The sequence below is a fragment of the Girardinichthys multiradiatus genome, chromosome 4 (assembly GCF_021462225.1).
Source record: "Girardinichthys multiradiatus isolate DD_20200921_A chromosome 4, DD_fGirMul_XY1, whole genome shotgun sequence".
Taxonomy (NCBI): Eukaryota; Metazoa; Chordata; class Actinopteri; order Cyprinodontiformes; family Goodeidae; genus Girardinichthys; species Girardinichthys multiradiatus.
In genome coordinates this window covers 49,710,246-49,721,061 of record NC_061797.1, presented here as the reverse complement: position 1 = coordinate 49,721,061, position 10,816 = coordinate 49,710,246, and the positions used below count along the sequence as shown (strand labels likewise).

General features: G+C 43.0%; 1 protein-coding gene across 1 annotated transcript; it reads right to left on the bottom strand.

Annotated features, from left to right (window-relative positions):
• Positions 1-15: 15 nt before the first annotated feature.
• On the bottom strand, positions 16-9,493 carry pex16 (peroxisomal biogenesis factor 16). Its single transcript, XM_047363158.1, has 11 exons — positions 9,198-9,493; positions 7,310-7,345; positions 6,446-6,522; positions 6,045-6,178; positions 5,063-5,163; positions 4,426-4,506; positions 3,664-3,813; positions 3,083-3,155; positions 2,545-2,664; positions 1,205-1,269; positions 16-454 (listed from the first exon to the last, which is right to left on the bottom strand). The coding sequence occupies exons 1-11, from the start codon at positions 9,328-9,330 to the stop codon at positions 396-398; spliced, it is 1,029 nt and encodes a 342-aa protein (XP_047219114.1). The 5' UTR covers positions 9,331-9,493; the 3' UTR covers positions 16-395.
• Positions 9,494-10,816: the final 1,323 nt, after the last annotated feature.

Below are 10,816 nucleotides of genomic sequence, written 5' to 3'. Positions count from 1 at the left end.
ACACATAAATCTCTATAGTCTCATCCAGTTCGTCTTTATTTCAGCAGGGAAATTAATTAGGATTAAACTGAGAAGTTTCTCTGGAGGAAAATCAACAGTTCTGGGAAAGTGTTCCTGCTCTCTGACCTGCAGGAATGGAATGTACCTTCTCAAAGATCTCCCCATAAATTATACAACCCTGTCAGGGAAATGACTGAGTGTAAATCACAGGCTGGAGGAATGGAGAAACTCCACATGGCTGACCTCTGTACACGAACAGGTCAAACCTGATCGAACAATTATTTCAATCTGAGAGCAAAATCATGTTTCCACATCGGTTTTCCCAGGACTGGTGGGAATGTTAGTCTATATTCCAGGAGGAGCAGGAACATCCACGCAGCTCCACCCATGAAGGTTTATCCCCAGTTATAGAAGTAGATCTTCTGCCAGGTGGGGAGGTATTCCATCAGAGGACCTGAAAACACAGCAGCTTTAGTTTCCTGCAGAAATGTGGGGAAATAAATAGTTTTAGAGTGAATCCTCAAAGTTTCTGCTGAGGCTGAATTTAGCCCATTTGAAACATTCGCTCCATGTCTGACTGCGTTTCATCAGTCCAGAGGACATTGTTCCAGAAGTTGTGTGCTTCAGTCACCTAGGTCCTGCTGCCATCTTGTTTTTAGAAAGAGGAGGCTTTCTCCTTCAACCACTTCCAAACAGACCGGTTCTGTGTCCTGACCTTTAACCTCCTAACTGATGCCTGTAAAGTCTGAGATGGAGCTCTTGTGTTTCTGGTCATTTCTCTGAGCTTCACGCTTTGACCTTGGGCTGAATCTGCTGGGACGTCCTCTCGTGGGAAGATGATGGCAGCTGTCTGAGATGTTTTCCTCTTGGTAATAATCTTTCTGTTGGAGAATGGACTAAAGGCGGACTGGAGATGACCTGATAACCCTTCCCGGATTGACGAGCAGCAACAATTGCTTATGTAAGATCATTGCCGATGTCTTCCCGCCCTGGCATTGTGTTAAACAACAAACCGTCTCAGGTCATGATGATGAGTTGATGCAGTTTTTGAGCAGCTATTCTCCCTCATAAATGCATCAAGGCTGGACTAAAGACATGGGAAACTTTCCTCAATACTCTGAAGCTTTATTTCCAGTTTTCGTCTTACTTTGGTTGAAAAGGTTTAAACACGAGGCTTATATCATGAACATACTGCAATACTTACGCGCCACGAGTCCGATTCCTGGAACATGATCTGCCAGAAGTCTGAGCAGGAAAAGGATCTTTTCTCTGCAGACAAATTGGAAAAATTAGTCAGATTTTCACTTTACAGTTTTACTGAGAAACAACCCTTGAGCGACCACAGCCATGTCTGCTGGTGTTTCTGTCTCAGCTCGGTGACAGAACGTTTTAATGTAATCAGCAGGTTGCTGCTGTTTTCTGAAATATCAGTGTGTGTAATTCTCTGACAGTCAGGTTGTTTCCAAATCGAATCTAAAGTAGCAGACACATCTTGGATATGAACTGTTACCTACATAACTCTCTCTGCGTCACTTCAGATGGCCTCGTAGGACTGTAGATCTAGTCAAAGCAGACTAGATCTACAGGATTTGATGACCTTGCTAGGTTGTGATAGTCGTTGTGATTATCTGTCAGCTCCACAGCACATCTGAACCTTCTCAGATTGGACTGAGCAAAATGTTTTATTCTGGTTACTGTATTTTGTTCACATGAAAAATCCAAGAATTCATCCTTAGCTAGGCATGTTTTCCCCAAGACTGCATCTGATTGGTCGACCAACTCCCACCTGACTAGTCCACCCCGGAAGCGAACTCCTTCACACGTTGGTACCAGTAAATCTGAAAGTAAGCTTTGAAAGGAGTTGATGCCCATTCTAAGTCATGCTGAGTTCAATGTTCTGTCTGGATGCGTCGTATAACTAGTTTAAACTGTTGTCAGGTTACATTTTTTTTATCACACACAAAAAAAAAAACACGCTAAATCTAACCCAGTATGTTAATTAAGCTGCTTTACCATTTATATTACCACCAGCCAAGTAGAGACTGGGTCAGAACCACACATCCACAGAGAGAAGGCTGGTTCCATAGAAGTTGAGACGGCGATGAATCGGACCTAAAGTAAGGCACTCTGCTCTTTACTACTGTGGCCGCTGTCTGGTGCTCAAGATCACGGGTCAAGAAAGTGGTCCTAAGAACTGACCTCTACCTACCTAACCAAAGTTAGACTGAGTTTAGAAAAAGGCCATAAAATGTTTTCCTTTGGGCCTCAGAGAAACATCTAATCTGCTGGTGATTCTTAGGATTTAATCTGTTCAGTTATTTCCTGGTTATTGTTTCTCTCTGTAGTATCAGTTTGCATTTTTTTTTTTATTTGAAATGTTGATTTTCACTGAATTCGGGAGGATCCAGAAATGTTCTGGTGCTTATTTTAGTGGAAGAAGCCTTCACTGATGGCTTCATGAACATTAGTAACATTTAGTGCCTGTACCCTCCCTACACAAACATCCAGACACTAATTGCGGGAGGCTTCAGGTATTTTACTCACTCAGAGTATTTGTCGTAGAACGGCGAGCGCAGCAGGTAGTAGCTCAACAGGAAGGATCGCCTCTTCATCTCAGCTTTTTCCCATCGGTTTTCAAACTTAGCGTCGCTGAGGACGGCGAAGCTGCAGCAAACCACAGAAACGAGTGAAATGCTTCCCCATTCATGACATGTAATCACAGATCGAGTCCAGATGTCCAAGAACACGAGGAGCTGAGGATTTAGCTCAGGATCAAAGTTTTGGAAAGTTTTCTTGTTGTAAGAGGATGAACAGAAACAAGCGACTCATTCTTTTTTTCATTTTCCCTTATCTCACCTTGTTGGAGCTGAAATCCTGTTTTCTGTCTGTTATCTGTGGGATTTTATTAGATTTAGATGACGAACTGAGAACAAATCTGCATCTAACAAAGACTGATCAGCTTTAATTAGAAAACCTTTAAATCTGTGCATTGGTGAAAACATCTCATTTATCCATCATGGGAATTATGCAACCTTACACTTAAATCTAGAGGAAGTTATTATAGGAGGAGCAGTTAGTTTACCTGGACAGCTCCAGGGCGGCAGAGACCAGCCACGGCTTCCACGACTGCTTCCCACAGAGTCCGAGACACAGGACTGTCATCAGGAAAAATGGATTCAAGGAAAACTGCTTAATGTCACAAAAACACACAGATCTCTGTTTCAGTGTCTGAAATCTAACTTTTTTGGCTTTAAATGAAACCATTTGGTGGAAGGATGATACAGACCATCTACATCTAATCCTGTGTCCCTTCTTTTGACATAAAGCTTTATCAGAAATTCTGAGTTCAGTTAAACCATTGAATCTTTGATTTATCCAAAGCTGCGTTTATTAAACCCTGTCAGCATCTGAAACATTCCCCATTAGTCTGCATTACTTTTAAATCGAGCTTTCAGTTCTTCCTGATCTTTACATCCTCGTTCATCCCACGGAAACTAGATGAAAACAGCTCCTGTGCTCCAGCTCATGTTTGCTACAAAACTACTGCAGTAGAAGGATAGAGCAAAACTCCCTCTAGTGGTTTAAAGGAGTGTTGCAACTTCAAACAGGATCAGGACAATCTGGGAATCTGTGTCGACTGAAGTCCAACTGGTGAAAGGATACGGTGCACCAGGGGACGGCTGATGTAAACTGACTCGGCGAGTGTCTCTTGGAAGCTCAGATCTGTCTGCCTGCTGTTGGTCTTCTCCTTCAGGCTGCTCCTCCTCTTCCTCTGTGTCGGGGCTCCCCACAGCCGGTTCTGCAACGATGGAGCTGCAACATCGTAGGGTGGGGAAGGAAGGTGGACAGATGTTACTCTGAAAGTCCTGATCCTCATTCCAAGCAGTAAGAGTTGCTTCCTGTCCCCAACAACCATTTCCTGTTCTGACAGATTTTACTGTGTTCACATAACATGACATCCTCTGAATATCTGGGAGGGATAGCTGGGAGCAGCAAACACTAACCCAGAAAAATACAAACCTGAAACACCCTAAAAAGTAACAAGTGTCTTTGGATCGGCAGGTTTAGAGGACGGATGGACGGGCGTATTCATAGAAAATTAAAGGAAACAAAATTAATATCAAAATGATGACTTAACTGATTCTTTGTCTTAAAACGAGACCTTCTAAAACAGGAGATTTTCTGCGCATTGCTGCTGCAGCAGACGTGATTCCACTGATCTCTGCTCTGAATCGGCTTTAATCAGATTTAAGACTTAAAGATGTAAACACTGAAGGTTGGTTGTGGAAAAAGGAACACCAGGATACCAACTGTTTCTTTAGTCAGCAAAACAACTAGAAATGTTGAACATGTGTAAAGCTTAACGGCTGCGATGCAGAACTGTAATCGCTCTGCTTCTGAAGCCATTTTAAGGGTATTACTCACCGCTGCCTAGAGGTCTGATGACCCGACCCGACCTTGGACCCACGAAGCAAGTGTCTTCCTGCTGCTCAGCGTTAGGGTCATCTGTGGGGTACAACACCATCTCATTCAGGCACATTCATCTTTCTATCATCACTGACTCAAACACTTGGACTCTTCTTTTTCAGCTCTTCTGTTGTAGATCTGATGCTGTGTTTGGGCTCATGGTTCTCCTGATGACCCAGATAGAACTGAGCTTCAGCTGTCAGGCAAATGGAGTCACCTTTGACCCTAGAATACTTTGGTTTACAGGGGAGTTCATGGTCCACAGGATGTGGCTGTTAAATGAGCCCAAATCATCAACCCTTCACTACCGTGCTTTAGAGTCGGTATGATGACTTCTCTAAACTGAGACACTTTACATTTACTAAAATCTTTGGAAAAAATCTTATATTTCTAGCAGAAAAATGTTCATCAGTTTTTGTTAAGTAAAACAAATCCTCGTATCTTTGCTATCCTGCAGAGGTCCCACAAGGCTCTGTTCTTAGACCAGCTCTGTGTTAAAATGATTTACAAAAAACGACGGATAAAGAAGCTCTTTCTAATGAAATGTAAGGAACAAACTTTTTGGATCATGAAAAAAATATGACAGAAAACTGACCTTCACTGACACATTCAGACCCTCTGTCCAGGGGGATTATGGGAGGTGAAGTCTGCAGGCCAGATTTGTACAGCAGGAGAAGAACGAGGCGGAAAACTGCCCTGGAACATAGTGAATGGGGAATATGAAAGTCCAGCAGAACCTCTGAGGATCTGTGATGCTATAAGAGTGAGTGTTTCAAGATCATTTTAACATTAATGTATGATATTATCTTCCTATGTTGCTTTAGTGTCATTTAAACTCTTTTAAGAAGGAACAGAGCAGACTGTACTTCTTGTGGAAGCTTAGGACCTTCAGTGTTTGCAGCAAGATGCTGCATATCTTCTATAAGTCTGTTGTGGAAAGTCTGAATCTCTTCTGCCATCATCTGCTGGGGAAGCAGCATCAGAACCAGGGACTTAAAAAAGCTCAACAAGGTCATAAAGAAGGCTGGTTCTGTTCTGGGGACTCCTCTGGAACCTCTGGAGATCATTATGGAAAGACGGATTCTTCATAAAATGAAGAACATTATGGAGAACCCTGAGCATCCTCTTCATGAGACTGTCCTACAACAACAGAGTGTCTTCAGTCAGAGGCTTCTTCAGATCTGCTGTAAGACGGAGCGCTACAGGAGATCCTTCCTGCCCACAACCATCAGCATCTACAACGACTCTTTGAAGAAACCTTCATAATATGAGCTACAACATTTAATTTCCCTTTAGGATTAATAAAGTATTTTTGAATTGAATTGAATTATGCTGTTAAAGGCCCAACTGGGGCCACAGGCTACAAATGTTAAAGTGTTCAGTATTGTTAAGCTTGTCCCCATGCAAATAAACTTTTTAGAAAAATAGAGCAAAATGCCACAATGGGACCAGAAGAGCCAACGTTCCCTCATTGTGATAAATCACCTTCCTGGACTCTGATTACAGTAGAATTGTCACAGGTCATTTTTCATATTTGAACACTGGTATAATAATGACAGAGGATTAAAAGGGCTTACTTAAACATCTGAATGAGTCCAATGACCAGCCAACGGCCCGCCTCCCCCCACAGCTTTCCAGCTCCTATCTCCAGAAACACCTCCACGTACTCCAGCACCGACAGCCAGGTGAGGAGTCTCTGCTGAGACAGAGGCTGAACACAAACACAGCAGGAGGGCTCAGGTTAAAAAATGACCCATAAATAACCAAAGTTACATTTAAATTGTCCAGCCTGAACTTCCTGATGATTGCTGCCAATCAGAAACATGAGGAAAATGGTTTGATCCTGATAATAATTTAGCTCCTTCAGGACAGAAAGTTTAACCTGCATGTTTATGATCTGCAGAAATCTCCCAGCTTCATACAGATTAACTGATGACTGCATGAATGAGAGGAGGGATAAAATGACGTCTGAGCTCACCACAGAGAGGCTGCATCTCAGTCCTTTGCGCAGAATGCTGTCGTTGAACAGGACCAGTAGGTTGGAGGCTGAGTACACTGGAAAATAAATGACAATGATTACAAATACAAATACTAACAAATGAATAGAGCAGCATACATAATGGCAATGCTGCACCCCTCTTCCATGAGGTCCTAGGGTCTCTAGAATCTCCAGGACCATTTGAACATGGTTGGGGGTCTGTTGGGCTGACTACTGGTCCCCAGTTGGGCAGGGGCCTCTTCCTGGAAGGATCCCTTCAGTTCCTCTGAGGCCAGAGGGCTGGTTTCCCCCTCCTCTGCACTGGGAAGTCTTGCTCCTGGGTGCAACCTGGGGTAAGTTGGGGGGTTGTGGTCCCAGATTGGGTGTCCTGCACCTCTGGCCAGGGAGCAGCTCTGCCTCTGATGTCCTACTGTGTTGGCCATATGGACAGCCTGTGGGTCTAATACCTGGGGTAGTAGCTCTACATGATGCTATCACACTGGGTATCGAATCAACACAAATGATTTTTCCCGGCTTATTGAATTCTACAAACATATGAGGAATGTCTTGGAGCACTGCTAGTCTGATGCGGGCACAGTTAGGTTTTTTTGCCTCAGCATGAGCCCAGCGTGGCCAGTCCTCCTCCTTTTCTTCTTCTTGACGAGCAAAACGTCACATATGTGTGAGACACATCATGGATCAGCTACCACTGCTGCCACTGCTCCTTCACCTCTATAATGAACCATCTCACCACAGAAGAGTTATGCTGTTATGTTCAGTAACTAAAGTGAATATTTGGCCCCTCAGCTGGTGGTGACAGAAGTGTTAATGTGTCAGAAACTGCAGTAGCACCTCTTTACTCACCAAGCTCAGAGATCTCATGAGAGTCAGCAAACCTCCCTGAAACACAAACAGTCGGGACATGTTAGTTACGGCAAACATCAAACATCTCTCACTGTTGTGTGATGAGTTTTAAAAATGAAACTCAGCTCTGATGTGAGACAGGAAATAAGGACATTATGGGGCAAACGTCTGAGGACAGTCCTGCAGGAACCCGTTTGAAGTCAGTGTTTGCTCTGAACTCAAGACGACCTTTGCTGCAGCTTCACTGACCATTCTTCGTAATAATGCAGAAATGTGCCAAGTTTTCAGCTGTATGGAAATCACCTTGTTGGAGCATAGATACAATTTTTGTCCTTTCAGACTATAACCTTAGAGACACAAAATCAACTAAAGAAATGTTGACAAACTGTGTCTTTATGACAGGCTGCTGGTAACAAAGCCTTAGCCCTGTGGAACGGGACTGAGTGGAAAAAGAGCAACTCAAAGACGTCCTTCAGGAAATCTGGAGAAGGAATGATCCAGAACACTTTAAAAGATTACATGAAGGTCTGGGTCACAGGAAGGAAAACAGAAAGATATCAGGGCTGTGGAACAGCACTTGTTTCCCTCTGGATCATCAGAACACAGCCTTGCTAAACCGCTTCACATTTTACACATTCTATCATGTTGCAACCACAAACCTCAATAATAGTTGGACAGGTGGATCTGTGCAGCTCCTCCAGAGTTACCATGTCCATGTCTTGGTAGGTCTGCAGGTGGTCCATCCGCTCTCCATTTACAGATGATGGATGGATCAGAGCTCTGGGAGATGTTCAAAGCTTGGATATTGTTGTAGAACCTAACCCTGCTTTAAACTGAACCAGAACCTCCCACCTGACCTGTGTTCCTTGGTCTTCATGATGTTATTATCTAAAGCTCTTAGGTAAGAAGGTCCATCAAGGAGGACCTGACCTGCAGCGAGAACACCTCTGAGCTGCTGAAGAAAGCCCAGCAGAGACTGAGGAAAAACAACATCCCTCAGAAACTGCTGGTGCCCTTTTATTGGTGCTCTGTTGAGAGCATACTGGCCTACTGCATCTGTGTGGTCCAACAGTGGCTCAGAGAAGGAGCTCCAGAGGGTCATTCATGTGACCCAAAGATTGCTGACTGCCCTCTCCACACACTGGAAGAACTTCACAGTTCCTGCTGTCTCCAAAAAGCCAAGAACATCATGAAGGACACTTCTTAGCCGGGTCACGCTCTGGTAGAACTGGTACCATCAGGCTGATGCTACATATCAATTAAAGCAAGGAAAAGAAGATTCAATGAAGCTGATTCATCTCAACACACATAACTGGAATGTGCTTCAGTATGAATGTGGGTACATTTGTTCTATTTCATCTTTTTAACAAACTGCTTGTATTTTTCCAATTTAAAGAAATGATTTATTACTCTGTGGACAGACCAAATAACATTTTTCTCAAGTTCATTGTACTTGTGACAAAGGCAATAAAAGATGTTCTGGTTCTGAAACATAACAGCTGCAGTTAGACTCAGATTAAACTATTTACAGCTGGATTTTGTTCAGTGATTAGAAGACTTCTGAAGGCAGTTGAACACATTATCCTCCACAAGGTAACATGGTGGTGGCACCATCATGCTGTGGGGAGGCTTTTCTTCAGAAGGGGTTGTATTTAGCGGTATAAAAATAAAGGAGACCAAACATAAATCCATACGACACTTTTCAAACTGTTTTTTTTCTTTTACTCAGAAACCCATTTATTATTTTCTTTCCCCTTTACAATTCTTCACTAGCTCGTGTAGGTCGATCACATTAAATCCCAATAAAACACACTGACATATGTGGCTGCAATGAGAAAAAATGTGCAAAAGTGTGAATACTTTTGGGAGGCACTTGCTTTGGACTCACCTGCTATCAGGTAGGACAGGGTTCGGACCGTGTTCTCCAGCTGAGCTGTAGCTGCAGGGTTCCTCCTCACAAACTCCGTGTATCGTTCATAAAGCCGCCTCGCAGCATCGATGTGCTCCTTAAAATGCGACATTTCTGCTCAAATGGAAACAATAACTCTTCATTCAGCCGATCTGTTCACATTCAACCCGCTACAGTTCAAACTTGGCTCAGTTTACTGCAGTTTTTCACTCCACATTTTACGAAACAAACAAACTTCCGTGTTTTTCAGTCTTCTTCTTCATCTCCAATGTTGTTGTGCTGCCATCTTCTGGATGGAGTTCGCCATCGTCTCAGTATCCATTTAGTAATTTTCTGTCAATCCCTGCAGAGTCCCTGGTAGTTTTAATATGTTCTTCAGATACATATGTTCATTATGTTGTATTATGGGAGTTTTTACCCTCTTTCCTCCCGGTGCACCACACGTTTCTGTCCAGTTCCGAGACGCAACCAGTAAAACCAGCAAAGTATTTACCTTGTGAAGTAATGAGAAATGGTTAAGTATAAAATCAAGATTTAATGTCAAAATGATCAGTGTACAGTGAACAGAGAAAGAGTGACATTCACCTTCGGTACCGGGCCCCCCTCAGCCCATCTTAGGGATGAACCGAGACGAGCAAAGAATGGAGCGTGGGTCCTGCTTTTATCTGTGCCTGTTCTTAACCCTCCTAAAGGGTTTCATCCTCTTGTATCAGTTTATCCTTGACTATGTGTTGTATCTTATGTGATCAGAGGTTATGTTGTGTCAGCTGTAGCAGTCAGCGGTGCGGCAGATAAGCAACAAGGGCAGAAATATTTAATTAAGGCAGCAAAGAGATGATTAGAAAAGGCCACAGAATCAGACATCCATAACAATTAATTGGGAAATAATTGAAAAATTAATATATATTTTATATATATTTCAAGCATTTCTTTCTGTTTAGGTTAATGAATGTGGCTTCGGCCGATGAAAACCCAAAATGAAGTATCTGAGAAAAGTGAACTATTACTTAAGACCAATAAAAAGAGCTGTCTGTCTGTGCACAGTGCTGCATCTAAGCATATTAATGGCAGGTTGAGTGGAAGGAAAAAGTGTGGTTAAAAAAAAAGTTGCACAAGCAATAGAGATAACTGCAACCTTGAGAGGATTGTGAAACAGGGGTTTAAGGTAATTTCACAATGCGTGGGCTGCAGCTGGAGTCAGAGCTTCAGGAGCCACCAAACACACCACACTTCTCCAGGACCTCTCTAGAAACAGAGACTAACGTCTGACAGTAAGATCAGCCCTCAACCAGGAAACCTTAGAGCCCTTTATGCCTCCTTCTGCTGGAAATCTGAATGGAGACGCTGATTTGTAAATTTGTATATTCTGTAATGCAAAAACAGAACAAAAGAGCAAAGTGTACCGGAGGCAAATTCCTTGTTTGTGTGTACGAACTTGGCAATAAAGCTGATTCTGATTCTGATTTCATTTTCCAGCAGGACTTGGTGCTGACCCACAATGCCAGAAGTATCAATAGTTTAATCACCATGGTAACAACAACAAAGTGGTCTGATCCAAATTCCACAATCTATGAGCTGTTGTGAAGAGGAAGAGGAGA